The sequence below is a fragment of the Cyprinodon tularosa genome, unplaced genomic scaffold (genome assembly GCF_016077235.1).
Source record: "Cyprinodon tularosa strain WSP-4 unplaced genomic scaffold, ASM1607723v1 ctg539, whole genome shotgun sequence".
NCBI classification, from domain to species: Eukaryota; Metazoa; Chordata; class Actinopteri; order Cyprinodontiformes; family Cyprinodontidae; genus Cyprinodon; species Cyprinodon tularosa.
The window spans coordinates 923,671-942,500 of NW_024039273.1; the positions used below are offsets into that span (position 1 = coordinate 923,671).

Consider the following 18,830-nt stretch of genomic DNA (forward strand, 5'->3'; position numbering starts at 1 on the left):
ATCAGTCTTTTATCCAAACGAGCTGAAAGTTTCAACATAGGTTCCTTTCACAACCTGCTGTAGGTTGGTTACCATAGCAAAGGATTATGACATTTGGCACACATCTTTATGAGCGCAGCATCTAAAAAAAGAGTAAACTGGAGCCATGGGCTGCATCTTCAAGGACACGTCTACCTAGACTGGATCCTTAAAAGTCCTTGAAAATAAGGAGACCGGAAGAGTTTTGGCTGTGAATTCAAACCTTCGGCAGCTTTTACCACTGTAAGCTGCGTCACCTAGCAACCATGATAGTTCACACACAAAGCAGGAAAATAATTATTACCGAACTTTTCAAAACTGTTTCTTTTTCATTTTTTTTTATTTATTGTAAAGTGAACAAGGACTGATGAGAATCCAGAATGGAATGAAAGGTTCCAACCACCGGGAGCAGGAATAAATAAAATCAAATGTAATGATAGAAACCTTCACTTTAACTTTTTTTTAAAGAAAGAGATAAACAGTTTTGAAAACCTCGGTATTCATTCTTTTCCTGCTTTGTGTGTCAACTTTCACAGTTGCTCAGCAACAGAGCATGCGTCGGTAAAACCTGTTGAAGGGTAGACCTGTTCGAATTCACAGCCAAAACTCTTCCGGTCTCCTTATTTTCACGGACCTCAAAGGATCCAGTCTAGGTAGACCTGCGTCCTTGGAGAAAGCAGCCCAGGTTTTAGAACAGAGATCATATCTCTCCTATCCTGGCTTCTCTTCATTGGCTTCCTGTTAAATCCAGAATAGAATTTAAAATCCTCCTTCTCACATATAAAGCCTTAAATGGCCAAGCTCCATCTGATATCAGAGATCTGATTGTTCCTTATGTTCCTAACAGAGCACTTCGCTCTCAATCTGCAGGTTTACTAGTGGTTCCTAGAATTTCTAAAAGTAGAATGGGAGGCAGATCTTTTAGTTCTCAGGCTCCTCTCCTGTGGAACCAACTACCAGTTTTAGTCCGTGAGGCAGACACCCTGTCTACTTTTAAGGCTAGGCTTAAAACTTTCCTTTTTGATAAAGCTTCTAGTTAGAGTGGCTCAGGTTATCCTGAGCTATCTCTATAGTTCTGCTGCTATAGGCTTAGACTGCTGGAGGACATAGGGACCCCTTTTTCATCATTCTGCTTCATTCTATCTCTATTCTCCCACTCTGCAGAATCTGTTAGTTCAATCTCTAACGTTCTGCTCTCTCTGCTTTTTCTCACAGTAGTTTCATCTGGTCTGTTCCTGTTTGGCTGTGACTCCATCCTGGAGAGAAATATCAGCTGTGCTGCTGCCATCAGCACCTTTGTTTCTAGATGTTGGAGCTTGGCCTGTTTTCCAGTGTAGTCCTGTTTCTCTGACTGTGACTAACTGGATGTGCTCTCTTCATCCTCTGACATGGGAGCTGGCTCGGAGCTCGTCTGCCTGGCTGTGTGTTTCCTGGACGGGGCCGCCTGTGGAGCTGGTTGACAGTTGCCTTTTGTATCTATGCTTCTTTTTCTATGTCTGCTTCTGTCTCCTTGAACCCCAGTGGGCCTCAGCAGATGGCCGCTGACACTGAGCCTGGTTCTGCTGGAGGTTTCTTCCTGTTCAAAGGGAGTTTTTCCTCTCCACTGTCGCTAAAAGCATGCTTAGTGTGAGGGATTGCTGAAGAGTCAATGAGTCGATGCAATCAGCTGGTTTTTCTTAGATACAGTTGATATGTGTTGTGAACTGGTGCTATATAAATAAACCTTATTCAAATTGAAATTAAATTTATTTCAATAAGTCCTTTATTGTAATTACTAGCTATAGTTTTAAAGGTCCCATAACGTGGAAAACCAACGTTATTTATTTTTTAGCTTTTAACAATATTTGCATGTTAATCATCCTTAAAACCAGGCAAAGGTTGTAACCGGTTTGATTCATGCATGTCTGATAAATGCTAATGAATGTTGCCACATCTTGTCCTGGAGAGCAAGCAGCCATGGTTGCCCTACGTAGGACAGTCATTAACCCCCCCTTAAGGAAGCACCTACCTCGACTGCTCTGCTCGAGGTCAGACCGTTTTAACTGATTCCTCTTGTGGGTAACTTTGTCATATATTTCAACCTTTTATTGCAAACAAATCTTTTTCTTGATTAGCGTGATTATAAACTCTACCTGAGTGATAAACAAAGGTCAGTCATCTCAGCACAGGGCCTCTGTCGGTCCGATGGCCTTTAAACAGACCTCAGCTATAGGATCCCAGTGTTTGGGGGGGGGGCAGAGTCTGTGTCAGGATGACACAATGAAGTATTAGTTTGGAAACTGACTCTGACATTTCGATTTGTCGCAGTGACCTCTGTCCAGGTCGGTTCATTAGGGACCCGCACTGCTCTGATGAGGATGTCAGAAAATGTCAGAATTATTAAATATATGGAGATTTTAGACTTTGCTTTCACTGTTTTTTGCTTTTTCCTGTTTAATTTACAACATGGTGCATTCAGCAGTCTGGTGACTGGAAAGACGGGAACAATTATCTTAAAAATGTTTCTATCGTTTAAATCAAACACATCCTGGAAACTCCTAATAAATTTCCTAACAATGTAGAATAATTCACTAACAAATGGGAGAATACATGGTGGTAATATCCATGTCTTAAATACAGTCTAGACGTATTTAACGCTATTTCTAAGCACACTCGTATGCGATGATATTACACTAGCTTATTTAACACAAAGTCATATTTTCATGACTGTATTTTTTTATGACAGCAGACGGGAATTTCAATGCAAACGTTTCTATTTCCAAACAATACAGAAAAAAACTAGCTTTGCAAGAACAGAAACTAGAGTGATGTCACTGGTAGTGAGTCTCTTTTGTTGTAAAAGAAAGTTTTGCAGTTTTTACCGGGTAAGCTGAACTTGAAGGTATTGTGGAGGATTTTTTTTTTTTTTTTTATGTTATTTTTATTTTAACAGTGTCCTGTCTGGCACTAGCCTCGTGAGACCATCCTGATCTCGCGAGCTTTCAAGGTTTCACTCGCAGATCAGTCTGGAGACTCTCCGTTGAAGAAAATTTTCGAGCCGTTCACCAAACGAACGTCCAATCAGCGTTGGCTTTGAGGCGGGTTGAGGTGTGACGCAACGAGAAGCGCGACAGTTCTGTCTAAAGAACATGGCGGCTTCAGCCGATGAAACTAGCGTTAGCGTGGCTATCGAGCAAGTTTTATCGGAATTACAGAGTATTTCTTCACTGAAAGAAGAGCAAAACACTGCTCTGGAGGCTTTTCTCAGAGGAAAAGATGTTTTTGCTCTTCTCCCGACTGGTTTCACCAAGAGTTTGATCTATCAATTGGCTCCTCTTCGTCGTCGCTCTGTTAGTACGTCATATGCTTCGTTGATCTGATTGGTTTATTTGGCCCGTCTATCACCAACATAGGCCAATCAGCTAACCAGTATTTTCGCCCCTTCCCAAAATTACTTCAACGGAAGGTTTCTAGATGGAAATGTGGAGCAAATCCATCTGGGGGGGTCAGGTTAGTCTGGCAATGCGGCAATAAGAATAATTGTCTTGATGCCAAAAAGAGCACAACAGACTTTACTTTCACAAGTGGAGCAACATGGCAATTGCCATATTGCTCCACTTGTTTCATGCATATAAATTGCTTTATTATAATTATGCAGCGAGTTTTACGGTTGTGGAGGATTTTTTAAAAGACCCGCCCTCTGTACTTTGAAAAAAAAAATGCACGAGTCCATTTCTCCTCCTGCACGCTCTGTTTAAAATGTGCTGTTCTCATGGTTCATAGAAGCTAACTGTGTCCACATACAGCGGGGACTATATGGTGAACTTTATAGTGATCTCAGTTAACTGACCGTTCAGACAGATGATCACTGCTTTTTGCTCCGTTGGTCACGTAACTCCGCCTCTACCGCGCAGTGCCTGCGCCATCTTTGTTATTAGTCGCCACTGTCGAGTGGGACACTTTGACAGCGAATCCCATAATGCTTTGCGAGGAGAGCTCTCTGCGCAAAGCATTATGGGATATATCTGCCTCTTCTGAGGCCTTTCTCTTCTTCTCATTCACTTCTTATGACCGTCGGCCATTTTCCAAGATCCGCGGTGAGAAAGGTGAGCTTCAATGACTGTCTGAAACCGGGACGAGCTCGTACGAAGGCCTTACGGAAACATGTCACCAGAATGATCGACAGTTAGGAGGACCACTGATTGAGATGATCCACCCGTAAATAAAAGATCCTCCTCTGTACCATTAAACAACTATTTCTAGACATTACAACATCTCAAACCGTCCATCTAAAAGACCATCAATTTTTATAAAGTGTCACAAGAGAAAATAAGAATAAGATCTAAATTATCAAGAACTTCACACCAAAGAAATGCAGGATTAGCATTTCAGTGATTGCTGATCTACAGGGAACAGATCCAATAGAAGATGTACGGCAAGACCCAAGGACCACAATTCATGTTTTATGCAACATCTGGTGGTGTGGTATAGTTTTTCCACAACTTATGTCAAACATGATGATTATAATGATAATAACAGAACGATGGAGCAGTTGGAAGACCTGAAACAATAGAGGTTCTCCATGTTTTTACAAATGACCTGCATGACAAAATCAGCCAATAGGATAACCTACAGAAATATAAACCATTTATTCCAAATCTAAAAGCATTAATTATCCACTGCATTAACAAGCCGTAGAACAACAAAGACATTAAGACAAAACAACCCACCAGGCTGAAGATGTACTTGACTTTCCAGGAATAAAAAGGATCGAGTTTTAGAAACATCTGCTGTTTTACGGTCAGCAGGCTGTTTTTCCTCCTCATGCTGCTAAAAAGCTCCACCATCTGGCCAGGAGAGAGTCCCCACTCTCACCCCCACTCTCACCCCCACTGACCCTGGCTGCTGTACAGCTTGTCTCTGACATCAGTTTCCATTAGCTCCTCGGTCATTACCAAGTTTCCATTGATGCAGCAGCGCAGTCTCAGTGACGTCAAGCCATGTCCTTGATGCAGAAGCAGAGCCAAGTCACCTGCTGAGGAGCTCAACAAGTGTGTGTGTGTGGGTGTGTGTGTGTGGGTCAGATGGAGAGGGAACGATGGAACCGTGTGTGTGTGTGTCTGACAACAATCACACAGGAGGGTACTTACTGCAGAGAGCGATGACGTGGCTGCTGTCTTCATGCACAAATTTCTTAGTTACTGCTTCTTCCATAATCTGCTTCACCTGTAAATCAAAAAACAGTGCCGGTCACCTCAGATGACTACGGAAAAAAAAACATAATATGACAAGAATGTCTTCATTTCCGCATTTTTAAAGAAAAACAGAAGCTGAAAAAAAGAAATGCTTCAATGTTAAAACATCCTTGCCTTTCCCTTAAATCACCACTAAGGAGAACGACTCATTAAACTATAATTACTGATTTATAATACACCCAGCTTTGCTGTGTTCACATTAAAGGTGTTTTAAGCTTCAAAAACACAGAAATCTGGACACTGGATCAAACTGTGGTCGAGGCGCTCTGGTTGTTTATCTGCTCTGTTCTGCAGCTTCCAGCTAGAGAGCAGTTTGGGTTTGTTCACTTTATGAGTCGCAAAAATAGTTTTAACAGGTTTTTTAGTGAGAAAGTCCACCTCCAAACATCCTCTGTTCATCAGTTCATCAGGATTATAATCCCACTATAATCTGCAGTTCTTTCTGGGAGCTCCAGACCTCCAGCGTACCGCCAGGAGGCAGCGCTGGGAATCCCCGCTGGAAGCTCTCTGCTGCGGCCAGCCTGTGGGGGATTTCCTGCTGCCGTTTGGAAGTGAATAGAAAGAGTTTTTAAGAAGAAATAAAAAAAAAAGTTGACTGATTTTTAAAGATTTTTTCAGTTTGATATGGGATTAAAGTCAGAATTCTGAGAAAAAAAGTCCATCTGACTTTTTTCTCATATTATGTTGAAATAGAAATTAAAAATTAGTTTAGTTTTTTTTTCAGTGGCCCTATTCCTCTTCTGTAAGAACCAGAATATAAAATTGAATATTTTTCATCAGCAGGTTTTAACATTTCTAGTTAATCTGGGTGTTTCTAGTTAATCTCCATAGTTGATAAAACTGTTTTAGTGCAGCAATAATGATCAGAGCTGCTCTCTGTTCCTTCTGCATAACTTCTTGATATTTATTTATTGTTCATATGCAGAATGTCTGCAGAAACCACAGCAGGTAGTGTCTGTCTCCTGGATCAGCTTTTCTGATTGGTTGTCGCTGCGGCGTCCAGCGGCAAAAGTTCAATTTACTGAACTCCAGCGTCGGACGCCAGAACGCTCTGACCCATCACTGAACCCCTCCACGCCGTCCCCATAGACTTCGCATGTAAACCAGACTCTTTGACGCCCAGAACGCTCCCGGTCTGAACGCAGCATTATGACTATTTAAACAATTAAAGTTGCCATCTTGTCTCCTCAATCTTGGGATTATTCTGTGCTTAAATCTGACATTGCTGTACCTAACAATGATGTTAGGATTGCTGTCTTTGTGGTTTGTGTATTTGTGTTGTCTCCCTTCCTCCACCAGGAGGCGCCTTGTTCTGATCCGCCTCCTCACACACCTGCTGATGGTTACCTCGTTAACGGAGTGTTCTTAAGCTGCTGACTGCCACTACCTCGACGCCAGAGTGTTTGCCAGTTTTGGGTACTCTAGCCAAGCTGAGTTTTTACTGATTCAAACTGAGTTTTGTCAACCTGAGTCCTAATCGAGTTATTTTGTCTTTGCCTCTCAGCAGGAAGTCATCCTGCAAACTGGATATTTCGGACCTTCTCTCCCTGGAAGGATCATCTGAGCTTCAAACTGAGCTGGGGATTCAAACTGGAGGTTTGGATCCACTTTCCTCCAAGGGATTCATCTCCACACCAACCCGTTCAAGTACCGCAGGAAATCCAAGTGGCAGTCAGTTTAACCGTTCACCTACAAACAACTGCGTTCTGGGTAAACCCTGTCCGCCCTCCACCGAACGAAACAAACTCTGGAACTACCGCATACAGACTGGAATCAAAGAGTCAACCACTTTTCTGGAAACGTGAGCCAGCAACCTAATTCTTCTCTTCAAAGTTCAAGAATCAGATTTCCCACTGAGCCTGAACTAACCACAGTGTCTTCCCCTCACTTTCCAGTTCCTGTTGAGCAGTGCTCAGAGCAACGCAAGATTCTGCATTATCTCCTCAATAAACCTGTTAAACCTTTTCCCTGGTCTCTCTGAATTGGTTTCTCTGCATGTGGGTCCGACCTCTTGATAAAATCATGACAGATGGACTCAACAACAACATAGGGTTTCGAGGAAAGTCCTCTTTCTAATGTGTGTTAGTTTGATTGAATGTTTCTTCTTCTGGTTTTTCAGATGCAACTTTTCAAGCCTAACAAAATCTGCTGCACACTTTTTAGAAGGGAGGCTCTTTCTTTCTTTCTTTCTTTCTTTCTTTCTTTCTTTCTTTCTTTCTTTCTTTCTTTCTTTCTTTCTTTCTTTCTTTCTTTCTTTCTTTCTTTCTTTCTTTCTTTCTTTCTTTCTTTCTTTCTTTCTTTCTCGCTTTCTTTGTTTCTTTCTTTCTTTAAGTTTATTTGATGGGAAGAGACACACATCGACCTAGAACAACTGAACAGAACGGCAGTCCCATGTCTGCATCATAGTGCAATAGCAGCCACTAATTTGCAGCACTTAGATGGACTTTAAAACGTACTTCTAAAAATTGTGATGTAAATCCTTTAATTTCCCTTTTATTGTCCCACAATGGGGAAATTCCCTCTCTGCATTTAAACCCTCCCCTTGGGGAGCAGTGGGCTGCCATTGTGAGGCGCCAAGGGAGCAGTGTGGGGTTACGGGTCTTGCTCAGGGACCCAGAGTGCAGGCTGTGGGGAACGAACCATGTACTTGCAGCCTTCTCAGAGCACCAGAGCACTGCTCTAACCACTGACCATCACTCTACAAACAAACTGTGAAACATAAAAACATCAAAAATGGTTCTAGTTCTGTTTTTGAGATAACCAAGGTTTTATTTTTATTTGTTTTTCGAACATACTAAAACTGGTTACAGACTTTAAATCAGCAGGAAGTGACTTTCAGCCCCCATCTTCCCATGTGTCCCATGTAACGCCGAAAGGTTTCAAAACGGTTCAGAGGCGTTTAAAAGTAAGTCGCCTTAAACAAAAAACAATCTGTGGATGTAGATGGAGCCCAGATGGCAGCGGTTCAGAGAGAGCGCTAACGTTCCTGGTGGGCCCAGTGAGGAATTTGTTATTAGGCATTAGGGCCCCATAAGACTCTGTTTACATGTATGGTTAATACAACTCAGATTTCAGCTTTCAAACCTACAATGCAGCAACTGAGTTGATTCTTTCCTGCTATCACTGCAACCCAGTTCAACCCAGTTCAGCCAGACCAACAATTCCCTTTAACAACCCCCCTTTCAGAGACATAGACAGGTATGGGGCATTGCAGGCTTACAAAGAAGCCAAACGACCCCCATTCCAAAGGGGGGGACCCGTTCATCCGTTTCTATTTGCATGTTTTCTAAACTAAAACCAGGCTTTGTTGGGCTGCTGGATAAAACCTGGAACTAAACGCTATTTCTGACATTTTGAATTAAAAAATCTTCCTGGATGGAAGACTTGGAGACAAAGTCCAGCGGATTGATTTTTTTAATGTTTTTGGAACATCAACGGGAAACACACAATTATTGGACACACAGGGTGAAAGTGCGAGTGTTTAGACACGTCCATTCTATGCTTTTATCAAGGACAAGAAAAGCAGGGGAAGCTTGTCAGAGCAATCTGATGCTAACTAGTGAAATTAATCAGCTCCTCAGGGTTTTACAAACATCACGGCTTTATGGTTAACAAACAGCATCCTTCAAGAAGGGAAGCTTTGATGGATTGTTTCAATTAGTTTCTGGTTGGGACAGTTTTACTACAGCGACATGTTGCACTCACACATCAAAGGCGCTTTCACCTGAAAGGTTTCAGTCTGTTTCTGCTGTTTGCCTATAGAACAGTAAAAAAGTCTTCTTGAAAGCTAAAGCTATTATCAAGAGGCCTAGAGGCTAATATCGCCATGACTACAGAGGAGACAGAGCATCGAGGCCCCTGATTATTAATAGGCAAATGTACGAGTGATCCTGCGTCCTCATAATTTGGTCAAACAGCGGCTCTGACAGCCGAGCCCAAACCTCCGTATCACAGATTCTAATTAATATGGTGGCATCCTGAAACCTTCAGCAGTCTTCCAACTGTTATCTGCAGAGTCTCTGGGGAAGAGTTGATCAGACCTGACTCTGCTGTTCGCCTGTCTGCGTTCTCGCTCTGCGCTCAATGAAATGCCCTCAGTAATTAATTTGGAGCCTGTCTGACACCTCCGCCTTGTTTAGGTCGAATTCATTAACAGGAGGAATTTATTAACTAGTTGGTGTGATAACAAAGCCCCAGACTACATCAGCCGCTCCGCTGAATGAAAACTTTTCCTCTGCCTGTGAAGAGCACTGTGCTGCGGTACTGCCGCTGTAGATCAACGGAGAAATAAAAACATGAGTTAATTTCCACTGAAAATATAGAACTATTTTGCTAGAAGAAAAACACAAGTCAATAAAGAGTAGAGCTGAAGCAATTAATGGGATTAATCAATTATTGTCAACTAATTTATTAATCGATTAATCATTAAATGTAGTATAGCGACTTTAAACATGCCTTTAGCTGACAGAGGGACTCACTTAGAGCAGGAATTAAATCAAAATGATTAAAAAACATAGAAACTTGCATTTAAGCTACAAAAAAAAAAACATTTTCTTCTATCAATCTGCTCTATCCAGAACTCCTCAAATGGAAAAGTTTTAGTTTCACCTAAAGTTTCATTTCATAAAAAAATCTTCTTTAAGGAACCTTTGGCTGATTATTAATCGATTATTGGAAAAAATAATTGACAGATTAATCAGTTTGCAAAATACACTGCAAAAAAATCAAAATCTAAATGATTTATTTTTGATTAAATTAAGTGCATTTTTTCTGGAATTGAGGAGATAAGTGACACACTTTGCCAATGGAACAAGACCATTTACATTTAAAATAAGAAAAAAAACAGCTTTGTTTTATTTCAAGCGCATATTATCTAATTATCTTTTTTTTAGGTGTTAAAATACTAATTCCATTGGCAAATAATTTTATTTATCAGCTTAAATTAAGGGTAAATACACCTAATTTAAGAATTTTTAAGACTTAAATCTAGATGGTTTTTTGCAGTGTAATCGTTAGTTGCAGCCCAAATCAATAGTCTGGTCTGGGATTAGTTTCAGTGTTTGATGGAGACAAGGATGCAGAAATAACTTTATTTGGTTCTGTTTGTCAATAAAAAATACTGGATCATTTCAAGCTTTTACCTAAATATTTAGCCATGCTGCACAGTGGAGCGCCAGCAATTTAAAAAATACTAAGATTATCTGAGCTATTTTCTGAAAATGTGCTGCTATAGGCTTAGACTGCTGGAGGACATAGGGACCCCTTTTTCATCATTCTGCTTCATTCTATCTCTATTCTCCCACTCTGCAGAATCTGTTAGTTCAATCTCTACGTTCTGCTCTCTCTGCTTTTTCTCATAGTAGCTTCATCTGGTCTGTTCCTGTTTGGCTGTGACTCCATCCTGGAGAGAAATATCAGCTGTGCTGCTGCCATCAACACCTTTGTTTCTAGATGTTGGAGCTTGGCCTGTTTTCCAGTGTAGTCCTGTTTCTCTGACTGTGACTAACTGGATGTGCTCTCTTCATCCTCTGACATGGGAGCTGGCTCGGAGCTCGTCTGCCTGGCTGTGTGTTTCCTGTGTTTTACACATCATCATTTAAAACAACAAATCAAACTGAAATGTTTAGCATCTGTTTTATGTTTTTATTTCAGAAGAGAAGCTGCACCGTGGTTCATGCAGACTTCCTTCTGAGTCCAAAGATTCTTTTTTATTTACCGCATCTAAAGGAAACATGAACACTTTGTTTGCAAAGTCAATCATTCTGGTGCCAAGGACTTCCGTATAATAAACCTGATTTTGTGGGATATTGTTTCTCTTTCTCAATAACTTGAACTTTATTTTAGAGGTTTTACTGGATGTTATCCTCTTACAATGGGAGATAAATGTGCGAAATGGTTTCTAATTCAGTGCAAACACCCAGTAAGGAATGTGTCACTGCAGTGCTGGTCGCTGCTCTGTGTGTTTCCATGGCAACCCTACAGATGCTTGTTGGTTCTGTTGGTAGCTATCTAGGCTGAACAGCGTCTCCCTGACCGCCATCACACACACAGAGAGACTTCACACTGCAGAAACTATCTAGAAATAAGTAGAAAATTCTTAAATAAAGCGTATTTACCCTTAATCTAAGGAAATAATTTGAAGATGAAGATGATTTACCCATGGGAATTAGTATTTTTACTCTTAAAATAAGATAATTGGAAAATATGCACTTATTTTAAATTTTCCATCAGCAAAGTGTTTCACTTTTCTCCTAAATTCAAGACAAAATGCAGTTATTTTAAGAAAAAAATGCTTATTTAGATTTCATTTTTTGCTCTCATTGAAACATTTCCTAAATCTATGTTCTGAAACCAAAGATCTATTCTTTATTGGTATATGTGGAACAATAAGGAATAGATTAAAGCTCTCTAAAGCCTTTGAAGATGACAAAATTCAAGTGATTTTAATCTAAAAATCCACCTGTTACAAAATTGCTGTACTTCAAGCATCTGCATGATTTTATTGAAACAGTGGAGAACTTTGGTTCTGAACAACTTTTGCTGAACGGTAAACTGTCACTGAAATGGGAGGAAAACCGTGAAAGGACTCTTCTGTGATCAGATGAAGCAGATTTTGGTTGAAACTATCGTTTTATAACAGTAGGTAGCAGGGGGGGGGAATCAGGCCTGATGTGGTGAAGGCTTCGGCAGAGAAAGAACTGCTAGACGGATGCTCCATTTGGAGTAGGAACGTTAGACGGACCTTAAAGGAGGCAAACACCTTAAAAATGATCTGTTTTAGAGGAGCAGGATGCTGCGTGTTGGAGAGACTACGAACTAATGGATCAAACCTCAGACTGGGTCCATGAGCAGCTTTACCTCAGATTGCTCCCCAGGTGCTGCAGGCTGCTCTCTGCTCCTTAGGTTTAATTTACATGCAGAAGACTAATTGTACTGTAATGCATTCATACAATGCAAAAAAAAAAAAAAAATGGAAATTCAAATAAGTCATTTTGTCTTGAATTGAGGAGGTAGAAGTGAGACACTTCTGCAGCCAATGGAACAAGACAATTTACATTTAAAAAAACAAACAATTGCATTGATTATTTCAAGTGAATATTATCTAATTATCTTATTTTAAGAGTAAAAATACTCATTCCATTGGCAAACTACCTCATTTACCTACTCAAATTTAAATTTAAGACATTTTTACTCATTTTTGCAGAGTACATACATATGTAATGTTTGTAATGTTGTAACTGCAAAAAGAAATCAAGGCGATTATGATTATTGATGATTATTTGACATAATCTCCAAACCAATCAATCCAGCCACTGAAGAAAGAAAGTGAAAATCATTGTTTCCATCTCGGCAGCATCTCAGTGACAGAGAAAGAGACGACTGCACCCCTACGCACTACGGCTGGGATTAAAAACATGCTTTTCCAATTATTATTAATTCCTAAGTTTTAATTAATTGCTACATAACTAGACAGTCATTAATTGAGAGAACAGCTAAAAGCAATTTTTATTACCATAAATTTGAGGGGGAGCGGACTGAGAAGCCTGAGGGTTGAAACTGAATAGATGTTTGATATTTGCTCTGCTGCCGTACTCAGAACCTCACTGCAAACTTTAAAGAACTCTCTGTTAGACCATGTTAGGGTTTAAAGAAATGCATTTTCCTTTGCACTCTCTGATGTTAAATGTGTGCAATGTCAAAGATAAAAGTCTCTTTTTTCATTTCATAATGTGCTTTACTTAAAAGCCTTCTCTGTCATTGTCAAAACAGGTTTATTAAATATAAACATTTGTAGATAATTTTACAGTTGGCTAAAAGTTAAGCACATTTTGTTTGTGAAACTGATTTTAATACTGAATATAATTTGCTCCTCTGACCCAGTCAGGAAATCAAAATATTCCACATGTTTTAAAGTACAAAAAGATTTTACAATCATGCATTAATAGAAAGTGAGTGAAACCAAATCTAAACCATTACAGCAACATTTAACTTTGCTCACATATGGAAGTAAATCTGTGTCGCTGGGATTTAAATTAAAAATGCCACTGAAATTTAAATGTTGTTTTTTGTTCTTACTGTTTCAGTGTTAAAATATATTCAGAACACATTTTTGACCTAAAAAAAAAATCATTGTCATTATTTCTACACAGTTGAAATGTCATTTGTTATTTTCTCTTCAAGCTAAAAATTCCCATTACTATTTCAAAGTAATTACATTTTCAATACTTATTTTTCAGTTTATTTTTCAGTGTTAAAAAAATCTGCAGATAAAAAAATTCAACCTTTCAAAATTCAAACTCAATATTTTCAGCCTCCTGAGATTCAACTGGTTTTATTTCACCGTCTTAAATTCTGCGTCTAAATTCAGCGTAAAAAGGGAAGGGTTACTTCAGGTCACAGACATTAGCAATGGATTGTGGCGTCCAACACCCAGCCATTGCTAATGTCTGTGACCTGAAGTAACCCTTCCCTTTTTACGCTGAAAACTGTTTTAAATTAATTTGTCATAAAATACCTTCTTCCTCTTAAGTCTCAGTTTGCATCCATGTAAACTTTATGTTGTCTGCAAACCCTGGATAATTGAAATGTATCTAAATGAAGCGGCTAAAAGCAAACGTGTCCCTGAGTCGACCTTTTGCTCCAGTTGGATGGCTTTCAGGAACCTACGAAACCTGTCAAACTAGCTTTTTACATCGCTGGATTTTCCTGAAAAACTAGAAAATGAGAAAACTTCAGTTAGAGGAGCAGAATGTGGTGGATTTATTCAGTCACAGGTCATAGTCATTCCAAAACATTGACTTGAAAATTGAATTGAAAAAACTTCCTGGATGGGAAGCGAAACGTCTTCAAACTTGGAAACAAAGTCCAGTGGATTATTTTTAACTTTCTTATTTTGGAATACAATGAAGGTAGCGTCCAGGTAGCCTAAACCTAAACCCTCCGGCCTTACGGCTCAAATGTAAAAAGTCCATATTGCCTTTAGCTCACCATCTATTCCCGATGCATTAAACTGAGCAGAAGGTAGAATCCAGTGTTGGGCGGTCAGAACCTAATTTTAGGCCGGAAGGCCTAAAATCAATCAGAAACACTAACCTACATTCATAACCTAAACTTTAATTTTCGTCTTTCCAACTGTATTAATTAATTCCAAATAATCCGTTCTCTTCATTTTGTAGTTTTTCTTGGCTGCGCTGCTTCCATTACATTCATGTAGCTGTTATATTTTCCGTCTAATCAGATTTCAGCATTAGTGAGTTGCTATGTCAGTCAGATCTGCCTTCAGAATCAGCAGCACTGGCTGATGTTACCTTAATATTAGTGAGAAATGTTTCCTTTAACCAATCAGATTTCAGATTTGCCCCACTAGACCAGCTAGAGGGCCCGCCCCTACGCTGTATTCTGCTTTCCCTGCCTCCTTTTTCAAATGTCTTACCCAGCATGGATGAAGACAGCTAGGACTGATTTAAAGCACTTTTTAGAAAAGGCAAAGAAGAACGAACAATCTGGGATTCACATGGAAAATAATAGAATATTAAACCCTTTCTTTGGAAGGCTTCGATATAAAACTTCAGGAGTAAACTTGCGGTCCTAACGGTGCAGAAGACCCCATTCCGCAGATCTGCAACAAAAAGTCTACTCTAGTGTCGACTCTAGTGTTTTTCAAACATGGATCGACCCGCTAACAATCAATATCTGCTTCCCTTCCAACTGGCAGAAAAATCTGGTCTAACCCCTCATTGGCAGCTGCGTGGCCTTTGATGGCGGACAGAGGCCACGCAGCTGCCAATGAGGGGTTAGACCAGATTTTTCTGTAATACTACGTTCACACCGGACGCAGCAAGAGCAGCAATATCGCGTCTGCTGGTTCATTTTTGCTGCTTGTACAATGTGAGTTCTGATGTGTGGCTGAAGCAGCTTTGCTGCTCTGGCTGCGCGGTGGCAAAGTGTGTCTGACGCGCGTTGGGCGGAGCTACTCTATCCTTTCTCTGCCTTGCAGCTATATTTGCTCTGATCAGTGGGAATAAAGTAGTTTTAATATGTTTTTAAGTGAGAAAATCCACCTAAAAACTTCATCAGTGCAGTCAGTTCATTCAGATTATAATCCTGCCTTCAAATATTTTTTCTGTCGGAGCCACTCAGACCCCCACATACCGGCGGTGCACTGTCAGTAGGATCCCATTCAACAGCAGCCTCTGGCCGGGTCGCCTCCTCGCGGTTCACCGCGGCAGCTGGTGGGTGTTTTTCATTTAAATAATCTAAACTGCAGGCAGCAGGATAATAAAAGCGAACATATTCTGCCGGCAGATTTCTGCATTTTAAGTTAATTTATGCGTCAATAAACTGTTTCAGAGGAGTGATCACAGCGGTCTGTGTCATCAGCGATGTGTCTCTCTCCCTGCCAGCTCCCAGATCAGCTCCTCTGATTGGTTGACGCGGCGCGTCCAGCAGCAAAAGTTACATTTTTCCATCTCGAGCAGCAGGGCGTTTGCGGCGCGTCAGATGCTTAAACGCGCTGCAGGACCTTTTGCAGCGCCTTGACGCGTGTCAACCATTGACATTGCATGTAAACTCGCTGCTTCTGCAGCGCCTGCTGCGTCCGGTGTGAACGCAGCATGAGCATTGATGATGTCACCAATGCAACCGAAATGAGGGAAGTAAACAATGGAGAGCAACATTTTAGGAAGCCAGGGCGTAGTCAGTGTGCTTTATTGTTTCTCTCTATATCTGTCTGAAGCCCTCTGACCAGAGATGCTCCATGTTTATCGAATGTAAACAGAGTTGGATTCGTGTGTTAGATCAGAGGCGACTGGCGAGGTGTGTTGATGTCCGTTCGCTGCGTTCAATGGTTCAATGGCGGCACGTAATTGAAATGGTCAACCCGGCTCTGGCGTCGCATCAGTAAGCTGTTCCCACTGCCACTCAAAGCAGATTGTTCCTGGTTTGAACCAGTTTTTCAGGCTGTGGGAAAGTGGTATTATACACATAATTTGATGTAATCCTTTAAAGACTAAATCATGAAATAGTTGACAGAAATTACTTATTTTTCAAAATTAGAATTTTCATTGAACTTTTATTTTTTAGGATATAAAAATAAAATCCTGCAGGGGAATAAGTCTATTATGTGTTGTCAGAGAGATCATCTATGAGACCTGCATTCATCCATGTTTTTTTGGTTAAAATAAGCTGTTATTGACGAGATGATTATTTTAATGTTTAACTTTATCACGTTGTGATAACTTTACTTTTAGAAATTGTACAATAAAAATGACACTGACAATGTAAATGATACTCTTCATTGTACCTTTATAGCAGTTTTAAAGCTTGCTTACATTTTTTTATTTTGTTTTTTCCTGGCTGATCTTCATCCCTGATGTTCATACCAGCTGCAATGCTTTTCTATGTGGCAGTAAAATCCCTTTAAGGTCCTCCCACCACCTGCAGGGCTGATGTTAGCAGGTCAGTGTTTCAGGCTGCTAAATGTAACGTGACCATCTCTCCATCACTGCTCTGCATCCGCATCAAGGTTTATAATCTGGGGAGATATTTATCCAACACCGACTAGATCAGGATTTCACAACACAAAGGGAAGCTTTAGATGCCCCAAAATCTGCATCACTAAATGTTTCAGACAAACAACTCAGTTTTAAAAAGATTTTCTCCAAAGAGTAGAAACTCTACAAGCAAAAAGAATAAGTCTACATTTATCTGAGGGTATAAAAAAAACTATTACTGAAGATCACAGGCGTAACTTTCTGCAGGACATATGTGGACGGTCCTCACCAATAATCCAAGGAGGTTGGGTGCAGCTATCTCCGTTCAGAGAGTTCTGAGTCTGTATTTTTTCCTCTCTCGCGCTGCTCCCGTGTCCCGCCTCTTGGTGTTACATCATCGGATCTGTCGCTTTGAGACATCCGATTTGCGGTCGCATTTCACTGACGTACAAAGTAGCTACGTGTGAGAGACACGCAGAAGCATTAAAGAGCAGCTACTTCATCGTTTAAGTCAAATTTAGGAGACAGGTTAGTTAAAAAAATTTGAAATTATGCCACGGAAAACCCTATTCATTAGACATACGGAGCTTTTTCAGCAAAAACAGCAACAGATTTTAAGTTTACAGTGAACCCTTGCATATCGCGAAGGTTACGTTCCAAAAAGAACCCGCGATAGGTGAAATCCGTGAAGTAGAAACCTTTAATTTTTTACAGTTATTATACAATGAAATACTCCATAAAACATTGAAATCAAGGAACAAAAACTTTTTACAGGCCCAAGCATTTGTTTAACAAATAAAAGTACTGTACAAACGTTTTTTCTTTTTTTTTTTTTTTACAAATAACTACTGTACTGTACTGTAAAATAATATAGTTATAAATAATAAGTAATAATTCTAATCATTAATACGAACTGAAGGGTTAATATTGCGGGGATCAGCACCGCCCCGCCGTGACGGATTGGAACAGGAGAAAATGAAAAATGACTATGAAAAAAAATACAAAGTACAGTAGGACAAATAGTGACTGACGTGTACAGTACAGTATTTCACTGCTGTTTGATGGAGCCGCTTCATCCTGACTCTGCTCTGTGGCGTTTTTTTCTTCTAAAGCCTGCGGTGCAGGTGTGTGTTTTTTTGGAGAGAAGAACATATTTATCGGTAGTTGTTGTCGCTCTTTTTTCTTCTGGGCCAAAAGATCCTCATAAACCGACATGCCACCATTGATTATGTTCGACAATAAAGTTTAACAATGCTTTCTGGTTAAAATTAACATGTATTCTTGTTAAACCGACAGAATCAGACTGCAGAGCTTCTAAATATCTGAAAATGTATTTCCTGGCATCATTATATTAGTAAAGAGGTACATAATTCTTTTTAAACAGAGAAGAGAGAGAAGTAGGGAGAGCTGCAGATTTAAAGGTGACACAGATTAACTGGCTGTTAGGTCTCTGTATAACGGGTGTCAGAGTCTGGTCCGCATTCCCGGCAGTAAGTCGGACTTTTTTCGGTGAGGGTTGGACTCCACTAAGGTTGCCCTTTGTCACTGATTCTGTTTGTTACTTTAATGGACAGAATTACTAGGCCAAGGTGTTAAAGGGATCTGTCTTGGTGGCCTTAGGATAGTGTCTCTGTTATTCGCAGATGATGTGGTTCTGTTGGCTTCATCAGGGCGTGATCTACAGCTCTCACTGGAGCGATTCGCAGCCGAGTGTGAAGCGGCCGGGATGAGGATCAGTGCCTCCAAATCCGAGACCATGGTCTGGAGCTGGAAAACGGTAGAGTGCCTTCTCCAGGTTGGGGAGGATGTACTGCCCCTAGTGGAGGAGTTTGAGTATCTTGGGGTCTTGTTCACGAATGAGGGGAAGATGGAGCGGGTGAACGATAGGCGGATTGGTGCGGCGTCTGCTGTGAGGCGTGCGCTGTACCGGTCTGTGGTGGTGAAGAGAGAGCTGAGCCAAAAAGCAAAGCTCTCGATTTACCGGTCGATCTATGTTCCTACCCTCATCTATGGTCATGAGCTTTGGATCATGACCAAAAGAACGAGATCCCGGATACAAGCGGCTGAAATGAGTTTTCTCTGTAGT

At 40.5% G+C, this 18,830-nt stretch overlaps 1 protein-coding gene across 3 annotated transcripts in view; it reads right to left on the bottom strand.

Moving 5' to 3' along the window:
- Window positions 1-18,830, bottom strand: part of sgsm2 (small G protein signaling modulator 2) — a 149,250-nt gene that overhangs the window by 122,935 nt on the left and 7,485 nt on the right. For all 3 annotated transcript variants that reach the window (XM_038304626.1, XM_038304627.1, XM_038304628.1), the window contains exon 2: window positions 5,148-5,223. In XM_038304626.1, the coding sequence (XP_038160554.1) occupies window positions 5,148-5,223 (76 nt within the window). The remainder of the gene's footprint in view (window positions 1-5,147; window positions 5,224-18,830) is intronic.